Source organism: Bos mutus, chromosome 4 (genome assembly GCF_027580195.1).
Source record: "Bos mutus isolate GX-2022 chromosome 4, NWIPB_WYAK_1.1, whole genome shotgun sequence".
Classification (NCBI taxonomy): Eukaryota; Metazoa; Chordata; class Mammalia; order Artiodactyla; family Bovidae; genus Bos; species Bos mutus.
The window spans coordinates 30,767,310-30,782,522 of NC_091620.1; the positions used below are offsets into that span (position 1 = coordinate 30,767,310).

The 15,213-nt window shown below is 38.5% G+C and overlaps 1 protein-coding gene across 1 annotated transcript in view; it reads right to left on the reverse strand.

Annotated features, from left to right (window-relative positions):
- The window catches only part of LOC102275634 (hyaluronidase PH-20), a 48,359-nt gene that overhangs the window by 11,451 nt on the left and 21,695 nt on the right, over positions 1-15,213 (reverse strand). The window contains exon 2 of the mRNA XM_070368844.1: positions 5,577-5,864. Within this exon, the coding sequence (XP_070224945.1) occupies positions 5,577-5,864 (288 nt within the window). The remainder of the gene's footprint in view (positions 1-5,576; positions 5,865-15,213) is intronic.

Consider the following 15,213-nt stretch of genomic DNA (forward strand, 5'->3'; position numbering starts at 1 on the left):
TTCAATGCACTATACTGGATGCTTGGGGCTGGTGCACTGGGACGATCCAGAGGGATGGTATGGAGAGGGAGGAGGGTTCAGGATGGGGAACACAGGTATACCTGTGGTGGATTCATTTCGATATTTGGCAAAACCAATACAATATTGTAAAGTTTAAAAATAAAATAAAATTTAAAAAATAAAAATAAAAAAAAATAAAGAGATAATTTAAATCATCTGGGATAGTGTCAGGTATTAAGCAGACACTCCATAAATGGAAGCTACTGTCATTGTCATTGATATTTACTTGTACGAAACCCACGTTGACTTCTCTGTGGTGAAATAAACCCAAGAGTTTAATGATGTATGTAGAAATGTGTGAAAACTGTCAGTAAGGGTCCAACTGAGCCACCAGGAGGGCTTTGTAAGATGCAACAGGGACTGTTCACTTGCATGTCTGGTGTGGCCCAGTGTGTTCAGTTCAGTTCAGTTCAGTTCAGTCACTCAGTCGTGTCCGAACTCTATGCGACCCCATAAATTGCAGCATGCCAGGCCTCCCTGTCCATCACCAACTCCCAGAGTCTACTCAAACTCATGTCCATCCAGTTGGTGATGCCATCTAGACATCTCATCCTCTCTCATCCCCTTCTCCTCCTGCCCCCAATCCCTCCCAGCATCAGAGTCTTTGCCAATGAGTCAACTCTTCGCATGAGGTGACCAAAGTATTGGAGTTTCAGCTTCAGCATCAGTCCTTCCAATGTACACCCAGGACTGATCTCCTTTAGGATGGACTAGTTGGATCTCCTTGCAGTCCAAGGGACTCTCAAGAGTCTTCTCCAACACCATAGTTCAAAAGCATCAATTCTTTGGTGCTCAGCTTTCTTTATAGTCCAGTGTGTAGCCACAAGTAAACCAGAAGATATTTCCTTCCCTTTTTTTTCTTAGATTCTCAGCCCTCAAGTGGCTTCTGGCAATCGCTTCCTCTGAACCTCAGTGATAGAGACGTTCTTCTTTAAAAGTTCAAAAATCTAAGAATAGTTTTAACTACAAATAAAGTTTCCCTTTTACTAAAAAAAAAAAAAAAAAAGAAGAAGAAGAGTGATAATGACTGGAAAAGAACAAGACAACAGCCATTGGTCACCAATTGCATTTGGAAGATTAAGGAAGCTGGTAACTTGAGACTCCTTGGTTTCTGGCTTGAACAGTTAGAAGGGATCAAACTGAATCAAAAAGAGTCACTCAGTCTCTTTATCCCCATAATTCTCCGTTTGTTAGAAAAATAGTAACAAACTTGATAAAGATAATGGTAGTGAAATTTCCTATAAAAAGTAAAATATCTTAGATATCTTAAATATTTTAAGCTGTTTTTTAGATGTCATTTTATGCCCTGTTCAGATCTGCTACAAAATAATTTGGGTTGGGGAAGGGTGACTAGGTGGGAAGGAGAAGATTTGAGTTTAGGTGGAAATGATTGGCCATGGATTAATAATTGTAGAAACTGGTGATGAGGATATGAAGGTCAATTTTTTCTACTTCTGTGTATGTTTGAATTGAAGGAGATGAGGATGTGCCATCTTCAAATATGCCCCTTCAGCGTATTGATGATTTTGAGCTGAAGATACTTGAGAAAGAGCAAGTATAGGAAAGCCTTTCTGATCTCCCTATTTCTACCTAAAAGCAGGACACAAAATTTTCCATAAGAAAGATGCCCTCTTTGGTACCAGAAAGATAACATTCTTATCACTGGCAATGGGGAAACAGTGCCAAGATGAAAATCTCCTATATTGTCTATGGGTTTCCTTTTATGTCTTCTTTCCTTAGGACCTCCTCAGTCTCCATTACTTCACAGTCCCCAGATCAACCAAGCATGATAAAGGCGCTGTTACAATACCCAGCAAACAGCCTCTAGCCTCATGATACTAAAAGGGATTATATGTATATGTGTATATATATATATATATACACATATACATATATGTATATATATATATATACATATATACATACATACATATATACATATATGTGTATATATATGTATATATATGTTATATATATATGTATATATATAAAAGGGATTATATGTATATGTAATGTATATGTATATATATATACATATATGTATATATACATACATATACATACCCAGCAAACAGCCTCTAGCCTCATGATACTAAAAGGGATTATATGTATATATATATATATATATACACACATATATATGTATATATATATAAGGGATTATATGTATATATATACACATATATATATATATATATATACATATATGTATATGTATATATATGTATATATATTATATATATACACACACACACATAATATATAAATTATATTCATAAAAACTCTGGGAACCATTCTTTAACATGACAAATAAAAAGCATAATTCCAAGTGAAGCAGCAGTTCCCAGATGTATTGCCCTCATAGCACTTATACACTAACCATATCAGAAGGGCATGTGCCCTTTCTGAACTGTTTAGTTTATCATTTCAATGCAAAGGCTGACTTCTACCTCCAGTAACAAGTAACCATGAATCCAAACTGAATTCTGAGTAAACTTCTGAAATAAGAGACCAGTGTAATATCCTCAAAGCAGAAAAATCCCCAAAGCAGGTTCTTCTTTTAAAGCAGAAACTTATGTTTTCAGGAAAGAAAGGTGCTTTCAAGCAAGACATTTTTCCTAGAAAATTTCACATTAAACTGTGATATTTTATAATGTAACTTGGCCAGAAATAGATAAGGTGATAAACTTGGCTCAATAAGAGAAGTTAGTAGCATTTTTGCTGGCATTCCATCAACTCCTTTTCCTTCCCCATTCCTATCATTATTATTACTATTATCATCAGCATTTCTTATTATTGGTTCCTTACACTTTGTCTCAACTTTGTCAGTTTCTCCCGCAGATAAATTTTACACAGGTTGGAGATCCTCAAGACTAAAAAATATTGCTAATCCTTAATCTGTGTATTCCCTATAAAGCACAAGTAAATGCAGAAAAATTTTCCTCCTAAAGTCAAAGATGTAGCTTTAAAAACACAGCACATTATACAACTTTTAATTTTTTTTTTTTTTTCACAGAAAGGCATACCTCATGTTCCCTATCAGGCTACACAGGAGAAATTTGAAAAGACTACTTACTTTTGAAGCGAAATTTAAGTTTTCTTCTAAAAAGTCTTTAGGTCAGAAACAGTTCCAGATAATCTAATAGGTCTGCAGTATTTAACCTGCTGGATGATAAAAGACAGCTCTTTGCCCAGTCAGTTAAAGAAAGACTTAATTTTTTGAGATGTTATTGTGTGATGGGGAAAAGGGGAATTTTGTATGTGTGGGTGTGTGTATTTTGTATGTGCGGGTGTGTGTATTTCAATATGTGTGTTTGAATTCCAGCAAATTCAAGTGCCTTCCTAATAGAAAGAATTAGCCAGGATGATAAGTTAATATAAGAATGCTATAAATGTTTCATTGACATTTGAAGTGAGTTTAAGAACCCAATGATAGAACAAACTCTTATGGCAGTTGTTTTGATGGTTAAACATTTTGTATATAATGACAGATTTTTCCAGTGTAATATAGATGAAGAATCAACTTTAAGACACTGGTTTCAAGGAAATATAGCATTCAGTGTAAAGTTAATCTTTTACTACAAAATTTAAAAAATGAATTAGACTGAATATTTTCAAAATGATGAAGAAAGCCATGTTTGATATTTGTTAGCCATAGGAAAATAATTTTCTGAGTTCTGTTTTGTTCCATAAGGTGGGACTGGAGCGGGAAGAAGAGAAAAAGAAGAGTCAAATAAATAACACAGTTCCTCAAAAGAAGTCCCCAAAATCTAATTTTATTTAATTGCTGTAGTGGAACAAAGAGATATAATTTATACATGCTCATCTTATGCAATAAAACTTGTCCCATTGAGCCATGGCATAATCAGAAAGTAATCTAGTTAAGAAGCTAGGGAGGCGGCCCTAAGATAGCGAAGGAATTGGACGGGGAGACCACTTTCTCCCCCACAAATTCATCAAAAGAACATTTGAACGCTGAGTAAACTCCATAAAACAACTTCTGAATGCCAGCAGAGGACATCAGTTCAGTTCAATTCAGTTCAGTCGCTCAGTCATTTCCAATTCTTTGCGACCCCATGAATCGCAGCACACCAGGCCTTCCTGTCCATCACCATCTCCCAGAGTTCACCCAAACTCACATCCATCGAGTTGGTGATGCCATCCAGCCATCTCATCCTCTGTCGTCCCCTTCTCCTCCTGCCCCCAATCCCTCCCAGCATCAGAGTCTTTGCCAATGAGTCAACTCTTCGCATGAGGTGGCCAAAGTACTGGAGTTTCAGCTTTAGCATCATTCCTTCCAAAGAACACCCAGGGCTGATCTCCTTTAGAATGGACTGGTTGGATCTCCTTGCAGTTCAAGGGACTCTCAAGAGTCTTCTCCAACACCACAGTTCAAAAGCATCAATTCTTCATCACTCAGCTTTCTTCACAGTCCAACTCTCTCATCCATACATGACCACAGGAAAAACCATAGCCTTGACTAGATGAACCTTTGTTGGCAAAGTAATGTCTCTGCTTTTGAATATGCTATCTAGGTTGGTCATAACTTTTCTTCCAAGGAGTAAGCATCTTTTATTTCCATGGCTGCAGTCACCATCTGCAGTGATTTTGGAGCCCAAAAAATAAAGTCTGGCACTTTTTCCACTGTTTCCCCATCTATTTGCCATGAAGTGATGGGACCAGATGCCATGATCTTCGTTTTCTGAATGTTGAGCTTTAAGCCAACTTTTTCACTCTCCTCTTTCACTTTCATCAAGAGGTTTTTTATTTCCTCTTCACTTTCTGCCATAAGGGTGGTATCATCTGCATATCTGAGGTTATTGATATTTCTCCCGGCAATCTTGATTCCAGCTTGTGCTTCTTCCAGCCCAGCATTTCTCATGATGTACTCTGCATATAAGTTAAATAAGCAGGGTGATAACATACAGCCTTGATGTACTCCTTTTCCTATTTGGAACCAGTCTGTTGTTTCATGTCCAGTTCTAACTGTTGCTTCCTGTCCTGCATATAGGTTTCTCAGGAGCCAGGTCAGAGGACATCAGGCACCCAGAAAAGCAGCCCATTGTCTTCGAAAGGAGCTAGGAAAAAATACAAAAGATAAAAAGAGAGACAAAAGAGGTAGGGACAGAGATCTGTCCTGGGAAAGGAGTCTTTAAAAAGGGAGAAGTTTCCAAACACCAGGAAACACTCTCACTGGAGAGTCTGTGGTGAACCTTGGAACCTCAGAGGGCAGCATAACTGGGAGGAAAAATAAATAAATAATTAAAACCCACAGATTACATGCCAAACTGTAACTCCCAGTGGAGAAGCAGCACAGATGCCCTCATCCACCACTAGCAAGCAGGAGCTGGGCAGGGAGGCGCGGGTTGCATTGCTTAGAGTAATGACCTGGCCTGAATGCCCCAAGGGCAATCTGAGGGAACTAACTTTAGATAGCAAACCAGACTGTGGGATAGCTACCCCGCGAAAAGCCCTAACCTAAGACACCGCCAGGCCTTACAGAACAAAGGACTGACTAGAGCTAGCCGGCTGCCGACAGGTCCATCCACCACAGCAGACAGGCAGGCGAGGGCAGCCAGAGCCAGAGCCAGAAGGGGGCAGTCGTGGCCCCAGCGAGGCATCATCTACCAAACTGCAAGCAGGCTTCGCTGCTAACCAAAACTTCTTGGGATTCTGGACGGTTGACATCCGCCTGTGAAGGTGTGCCGGTTGTACACCCAGAAAACCAAGCGGCAGGGGCCAGGGAGGCAATATGTCACAGCAATCTCGCTTCCCAAACACCTGGTCACCTGAGCTGCTCTGACCTGGGAAGGCACAAAACGCAGGCCCAACCGAATCTGTGCCTTTGAGGAGTACTCGAGTACCTGAACCTGAGGGGCTTAGACCTGGGAAGTGCATACAACCCAGGGCCAGCCTCAGACAGTTCCTAGCAGAGCAGCCTAGAGGCTAAGCAGTGTAGACAGGGAAAGCACACACATTGTGAGGGGAGGCAAACCCAGTGTGGCTGAGACACTGCGAACCCCCACACACGCCAGTGTTATTTGTTTGCCGCACTCCTCCCTGCCCACAGCACAACTGAACAAGTGAACCTGAAGAAGGGTCCACCACCGCCCTCTTGTGTCAGGGCAGAAATTAGACACTGAAGAGACCAACAAACAGAAGAAGCTAAAACAGAGGGAACCTCCTTGGAAGTGACAGGTGCAATAGATTAAAACCCTGTAGTCAGCACCGACTACACAGGAAGGGGCCTATAGATCTTGAGAAGTGTAAGCCGGATCAAGGAACTATCTGAAAATGAACTGACCCCACACTGTCCACAACACCAGAGAAAGTCCTAGATACATTTTTACTATTATCATTCTTTAAATTAAAAATCTTTTTTTTTTAATTTTTAAGTCCTCTACTACTCCTTTAATTTTCATTTTTATAATGTACTATTACTTTGCAAAAAAAAAAAAAAAGACCTATCTTTTAAAGCAAACTTCATATATATATATATATATATTATAAAATTTTGTGACTTTGTCTTTTTTTTCTTTAATATTGTATTTTTGAGAATCCAACCTCTACTAAGATTTTTAATCTTTGCTTTTTGGTATTTGTTATCAATTTTATACCTTTAAGAACCCAATCCTCAGTACCCATTTTTACTTGGGAGCAAGATTACTAGCTTGACTGCTCTCTCCCCCTTTGGACTCTCCTTTTTCTCCACCAGATCGCCTCTATCTCGTCCCTCCCCCTTCTCTACCCAACTCTGTGAATCTCTTTGTGTGTTCCGGACTGTGGAGAACACTTAGGGAACTGATTACTGGATGGATCAGTCTCTCTCTCTCTGTTTGATTACCTGCTTTATCCTCCTGGCCACCTCTGTCTCCTTCCTCCCTCTTCTCTTCTCTGTATAACTACGTGAACATCTCTGAACAGTCCAGACTGTGGAGAGCACATAAGGAAGTGATTACTGGCTAGCTTGCTCTCGCCTCTTTTAATTCCCCCTCTTCTCCTCCTAGTCACCTCTATCTCTCTCCCCTCTCTTCTCTTCTCCATGTCACTCTGTGAACCTCTCTGGGTGTCCCTCACTGTGGACAAACTTTTCATCTTTAACCTAGATGTTTTATCATTAGTGTTGTATAGAGGGAGAAGTCTTGAGGCTACTGTAAGAATAAGACTGAAAACCAGAGGCAGGAGGCTTAAGTCCAAATCCTGAGAACACCAGAGAACTCCTGACTCCAGGGAACATTAATCAATAGGAGCTCGTCAAACACCTCCATACCTACATTGAAACCAAGCACTACCCAAGGGCCAACAAGTTCCAGAGCAAGAAACACCATGCAAATTCTCCAGCAACAGAAGAACATAGCCCTGACCTTCAATATACAGGCTGACCAAAGTAACTCCAAACCCACTGACATCTCATAATTCATTACTGGACACTTCATTGCACTCCAGAGAGAAGAAATCCAGCTCCACCCACCAGAACACTGACACAAGCTTCCCTAACTAGGAAACTTTGACAAGCCACCTGTCCAACCCACCCACAGCAAGGAAATTCCATAATAAAGAGAACTCCACAAACTGCCAGAATATGGAAAGGCCACCCAAACACAGCAATATAAACAAGATGAAGAGGCAGAGAAATACCCAGCAGGTAAAGGAACAGGATAAATGCCCACCAAACCAGCAAAAGAGGAAGAGATTGGGAATCTACCTGATAAAGAATTCCAAATAATGATAGTGAAAATGACCCAAAATCTTGAAAACAAAATGGAGTTACAGATAAAGAGCCTGGAGACAAGGATTGAGAAGATGCAAGAAAGGTTTAACAAGGACCTAGAAGAAATAAAAAAGAGTCAATATATAACGAATAATGCAATAAATGAGATAAAAAACACTCTGGAGGGAACCAACAGTAGAATAACGGAGACAGAAGATAGGATAAGTGAGGTAGAATGGTAGAAATAAATGAAACAGAGAGGAAAAAAGAAAAACAAATTAAAAGAAATGAGGGCAATCTCGGAGACCTCTGGGACAATGTTAAATGCCCCAACATTCGAATCATAGGAGTCCCAGAAGAAGACGACAAAAAGAAAGACCATGAGAAAATACTTGAGGAGATAATAGTTGAAAACTTCCCTAAAATGGGGAAGGAAATAATCACCCAAGTCCAAGAAACCCAGAGACCCCCAAACAGGATAAACCCAAGGTGAAACACCCCAAGACACATATTAATCAAATTAACAAAGATCAAACACAAAGAACAAATATGAAAAGCAGCAAGGGAAAAACAACAAATAACACACAAGGGGATTCCCATAAGGATAACAGCTGGTCTTTCAATAGAAACTCTTCAGGCCAGGAGGGAATGGCAGGACATACTTAAAGTGATGAAAGAAAATAACCTACAGCCCAGATTACTGTACCCAGCAAGGATCTCATTCAAATATGAAGGAGAAATCAAAAGCTTTACAGACAAGCAAAAGCCGAGAGAATTCAGCACCACCAAACCAGCTCTCCAACAAATGCTAAAGGATCTTCTCTAAACAGGAAACACAGAAAGGGTGTATAAACTCGAACCAAAAACAATAAAGTAAATGGCAATGGGATCATACTTATCAATAATTACCTTAAATGTAAATGGGTTGAATGCCCCAACCAAAAGACAAAGGCTGGCTGAATGGATACAAAAACAAGACCCCTACATATGTTGTCTACAAGAGACCCACCTTGAAACAAGGAACACATACAGACTGAAAGTGAAGGGCTGGAAAAAGATATTCCATGCAAATAGAGACCAAAAGAAAGTAGGAGTAGCAATACTCGTATCAGATAAAATAGACTTTAAAACAAAGACTGTGAAAAGAGACAAAGAAGGACACTACATAATGATCAAAGGATCAATCCAAGAAGAAGAGATAACAATTATAAATATATATGCACCCAACATAGGAGCACCACAATATGTAAGACAAATGCTAACAAGTATGAAAGGGGAAATTAACAATAACACAATAATAGTGGGAGACTTTAATATCCCACTCACACCTATAGATAGATCAACTAAACAGAAAATTAACAAGGAAACACAAACTTTAAATGATACAATAGACCAGTTAGACCTAATTGATATCTATAGGACATTTCACCCCAAAACAATGAATTTCACCTTTTTCTCAAGCACACATGGAACATTCTCCAGGATAGATCACATCCTGGGCCATAAATCTAGCCTTGATAAATTCAAAAAAAATGAAATCATTCCAAGCATCTTTTCTGACCACACTGCAGTAAGATTAGATCTCAATTACAGAAGAAAAACTATTAAAAATTCCAACATATGGAGGTTGAACAACATGCTGCTGAATAACCAATAAATCACAGATGAAATCAAAAAAGAAATCAAAATGTGCATAGAAATGAATGAAAATGAAAACACAACAACCCCAAACCTATGGGACACTGGAAAAGCAGTACTAAGGGGAAGGTTCAGAGCAATACAGGCATACCTTAAGAAACAAGAAAAAAGTCAAATAAATAACCTAATTCTGCACCTAAAGCAACTAGAAAAGGAAGAAATGAAGAATCCCAGGGTTAGTAGAAGGAAATAAATCTTAAAAACTAGGGCAGATATAAATGCAAAAGAAACAAAAGAGACCATAGCAAAAATCAACAAAGCCAAAAGCTGGTTCTTTGAGAGGATAAATAAAATTGACAAACCATTAGGCAGACACATCAAGAAACAAAGGGAGAAAAATCAAGTTAATAAAATTAGAAATGAAAATGGAGAGATCACAACAGACAACATAGAAATACAAAGGATCATAAGAGACTAGTATCAGCAATTATATGCCAATAAAATGGACAATTTGGAAGAAATGGACAAATTCTTAGAAAAGTACAACTTTCCAAAACTGAACCAGGGAGAAATATAAAATCTTAACAGACCCATCACAAGCATGGAAATTGAAACTGTAACCAGAAATCTTCCAGCAAACAAAAGCCCAGGTCCAGATGGCTTCACAGCTGAATTCTACCAAAAATTCACAGAAGAGCTAACACCTATCCTACTCAAACTCTTCCAGAAAATTGCAGAGGAAGGTACCCTTCCAAACTCATTCTATGAGGCCACCATCACCTTAATACCCAAAGTTGACAAAGATACCACAAAAAAAAAAAGAAAAAGAAAACTACAGGCCAATATCACTGATGAACATAGATGCAAAAATCCTTAACAAAATTCTAGCAATCAGAATTCAACAACACATTAAAAAGATCATACATCATGACCAAGTGGGCTTTATCCCAGGGATGCAAGGATTCTTCAATATCCACAAATCAATCAATGTAATACACCACATTAACAAATTGAAAAATAAAAGCCATATGATTATCTCAATAGATGCAGAGAAAGCCTTTGACAAAATTCAACATTCATTTATGATAAAAAAAAAAAACCCTCCAGAAAGCAGGAATAGAAGGAACATACTTCAACATAATAAAGGCTACATTATCCTCAATGGTGAAAAATTGAAAGTATTTCCCCTAAAGTCAGGAACAAGACAAGGGTGCCCACTCTCACCACTATTATTCAACATAGTTTTGGAAGTTTTGGCCACAGCAATCAGAGCAGAAAAAGAAATAAAAGGAATCCAAATTGGAAAAGAAGAAGTAAAACTCTCACTGTTTGCAGATGACATGATCCTCTACATAGAAAACCCTAAAGACTCCACCAGAAAATTACTAGAGCTAATCAATGAATATAATAAAGTTGCAGGATATAAAATCAACACACAGAAATCCCTTGCATTCCTATACACTAATAATGAGAAAATAGAAAGAGAAATTAAGGAAACAATTTCATTCACCATTGCAACGAAAAGAATAAAATACTTAGGAATATATATACCTAAAGAAACAAAAGACCTATATATAGAAAAAACTATAAAACACTGGTGAAAGAAATCAAAGAGGACACTAATAGATGGAGAAATATACCATGTTCATGGATCAGAAGAATCAATATAGTGAAAATGAATATACTACCCAAAGCAATCTATAGATTCCATGCAATCCCTATCAAGCTACCAACGGTATTTTTCACAGAGCTAGAACAAATAATTTCACAATTTGTATGGAAATACAAAAAACCTTGAATAGCCGAAGCAATCTTGAGAAAGAAAAATGGAACTGGAGGAATCAACCTGCCTGACTTCAGGCTCTACTACAAAGCCACAGTCATCAAGACAGTATGGTACTGGCACAAAGACAGAAATACAGATCAATGGAACAAAATAGAAAGCCCAGAGATAAATCCACACACCTTTGGACACCTTATCTTTGACAAAGGAGGCAAGAATATACAATGGAGAAAAGACAATCTCTTTAACAAGTGGTGCTGGGAAAATTGGTCAACCACTTGTAAAAGAATGAAACTAGAGCACTTTCTAACACCATACACAAAAATAAACTCAAAATGGATTAAAGATCTAAACGTAAGACCAGAAACTATAAAACTCCTAGAGGGGAGCATAGGCAAAACACTCTCTGACATAAATCATAGCAGGCTCCTCTGTGACCCACCTCCCAGAACATTGGAAATAAAAGCAAAAATAAACAAATGGGACCTAATTAAACTTAAAAGCTTCTGCACAACAAAGGAAACTATAAGCAAGGTGAAAAGACAGCCTTCAGAATGGGAGAAAATAATAGCAAATGAAACAACTGACAAAGAATCTCAAAAATATACAAGCAACTCCTGTAGCTCAATTCCAGAAAAATAAATGACCCAATCAAAAAGTGGGCCAAAGAACTAAACAGACATTTCTCCAAAGAAGACATACAGATGGCTAACAAACACATGAAAAGATTCTCAACACCACTCATTATCAGAGAGATGCAAATCAAAACCACAGTGAGGTACCATTTCATGCCAGTCAGAATGGCTGCTATCCAAAAGTCTACAAGCAATAAATGCTGGAGAGGGTGTGGAGAAAAGGGAACCCTCTTACACTGTTGGTGGGAATGCAAACTAGTCCAGCCACTATGGAGAACAGTGTGGAGATTCCTTAAAAAACTGGAAATAGAACTGCCATATGACCCAGCAATCCCACTTCTGGGCATACATACCAAGGAAACCAGAATTGAAAGAGACACGTGTACCCCAATGTTCATCACAGCACTGTTTGGAATAGCCAGGACATGGAAGCAATCTAGATGTCCATCAGCAGACGAATGGATAAGAAGGCTGTGATACATATACACAATGGAGTATTACTCAGCCATTAAAAAGAATACATTTGAATCAGTTCTAATGAGGTGGATGAAACTGGAGCCTATTATACAGAGTGAAGTAAGCCAGAAAAAAAAAATACAGTATAATAACGCATATATATGGAATTTAGAAAAATGGTAACGATAATCCTGTATGAGAGACAGCAAAAGAGACACAGATGTAGATAAAAGTCCTTTGGACTCTGTGGGAGAGGGCGAGGGTGGGATGATTTGGGAGAATGGCACTGAAACATGTATATTATCATATGTGAAATGAATCACCAGTCCAGGTTTGATGCATGATACAGGATGCTCAGGGCTGGTGCACTAGGATGACCCAGAGGGATGGGATGGGGAGGGAGGTGGGAGGGGCTTCAGGATGGGGAACACATGTACACCCGTGACAGATTCATGTCAATGTATGGCAAAACCAATACAATATTGTAAAGTAATTAACCTCCAATTAAAATAAATAAATTTATATTTTAAAAAAGAAGCTAGAAAACCATAGTATAATTAAATATGAATTCTAAATATTGAAACCTTAAACAAGTTATATTGATATATTGTAAAAGGTATAAACATTCACCTATTGAAAATGCATGGCAGAGTCAATACCAACAGTGTTTAATTGAAAATATGAAAGCAATTCTTCTTATTCTTGGACAACAGTTCCTTTGAAAAGTATGTGAATGTGCCTATTAAGGATTTTCTGTGTCCAAAATATCTTTGTACACCATAGAGGTATTATAAAAGGTGTACATAATATACCTTTAACTGTAGGATTAGTTTATTGTCAACTTTCTAAGCCACTTAGTTGATACTCAATAGATACACACAGGAGTTAGTTATTAAAGGAATGAACTCAACATACTTTGAATCCCAGTAAACTCAAAACCATGGCTTATGGTGACACTTTAAAATGAAGATTTTCAAACAAGAACAAAATGTATCATCCAGAAGCTTCAGAACTATCAAACAAAAACCAGAACGAGACAGCAATTGAAGTAGTAAAAACAAATTTTGTGAAGATAAACTACTGCAATAGGGGAAAAGAGACCTCAGCATACAACTGGGCTCAATTTTTGAATACAACAAGGAATCTGAGAATTTATAACTGAGGAACAGGGGGCTGAGGGTGGTCGGTGGGTACAAAATTACTAAAGGAAATATCAGGGGTGAGGGGAGAGTCTGGCTAAAGTCACCTGACAGGATTCTTGCTGAATGCAGGCCAGGTGGTCAGAGGTCATGTGGGGGATGGTGGCAGATGAGGAAGCTGCTACAGATCCAGGGGATCAGAGAAGGAGGATGGGGGATTCGTGGTAAACTGCCTTCCCAGGGTTCTTGCTTTAATTGGACTCTATGAGGAAGCCCACTGAAGCCCAGGGTTTGAGGCCATGGCAAAAGATACCTCAGTGAGCCTGACACATACGGTCCAGTGGAGACTCTTTGTCAACCTCCTGTTTGCGGCTGCAGAGTGAGTTAACTAGTTAATGAAATAAATGACTTTGATGTACCTGGAATTTCAGTAAACTCAAAATCATGGCTTGTGGTGACACTTTAAAATGAAGATGTTCAAACATTAAAAAAAAAAAAAAAGTGTAGCATCCATAAGCCAGAATTCAAACATTACTCAGAAAACAAGTATGTCTTCTATAGCCAAGCATGACTTCCTGATACACCCAGATATGACTGAAATGAAGTAATTGAACAAATACTTCATGGAATAAAGCCATGAAGAGTCTCTAAATCCTAGAGGCTAACTAGAAGTACAGTAGCTTCCCCAGGGGTGCTCCTGTCAGACCCCAGGCTGAGCGCCATGACGCCTGACTTGCAGTCATCCCACCAACATTCCATCACGTAAAGCTGGGACCAGGGCTGGTTCTTCTGTGGTTCCAGTGCCTCAGCTGCCTGGTACTGATGGACAAAGGGGGCTTAGCAGGTTGGAGTTCAGGGCACACAGCCTGCCCCCAAAGATGCCAAAGCTGCATATTGATTATTTCTAATTAAAGTTACTTGGAAAGCAGAACATATATGAACCCTTTGATCCTTCTTTGTCTCCCTGAATACAGGAGATAAATCTCCCTTGTGAAGAGTACCCTCCCAGTAACTGGATGCTAATAGAGACATCCTTATCACCAGAGATAATTCATTTCAGGGCTGACAAGCCCATATACACAAACCCTGTTCCTTCTTTAATACTTTACTACCCAAGCCTAAACTTTGCTTAATTTCCTTATTTATTAAGGCCTCAAACTTAAGCCTCTTTGTCTTGTCAAATGCTCACAAATGTATTGTTTCTTTACATAAAAAGATGAAAAATCTGCCTACTTCATATCACTCTCTGAGCATCATTTTATGATCTCTCATGCACATGAAATTTTCTCCTGTTAATGTGTCTTGTGTAAATTTTATTACCAGTATAGGCACAAGAACTCAAGAGGGGTAGCAAGGAATAGTTCCACCTCCTGAACAGTACCAGTCAAGTTCAAGTTTAAGAAAAATAATACCTCCATCATTATCAGTGCTTTGCACAATGAAGTTCACAACAGTAAAATAGCTATAACATGAGATATGAGTTTGCATTTGATCTCCTATTAGCCATAAGACTTGTTTCTCTTCCCCTGAGTAGTCAGATGACATTCACTTTTTATTTCTCTGGATCATCAAAGTCCTGGTTACTATATCTTCTACATATGAGATTATATCAAAGGTCCAAATGGTCACTGTAGTCTAACACAAACAGAAAACACCTGTGTATTCATAAATTTCCTTTGTCCAAAGACAACAAGGACCCACTGGCATTAAATATACCTGAGCGCATTTACTAAAGGTGAAGATAAATACCATTAAAGAACAGATGGGCTCAGCTTCAAAAGACAATGCGAC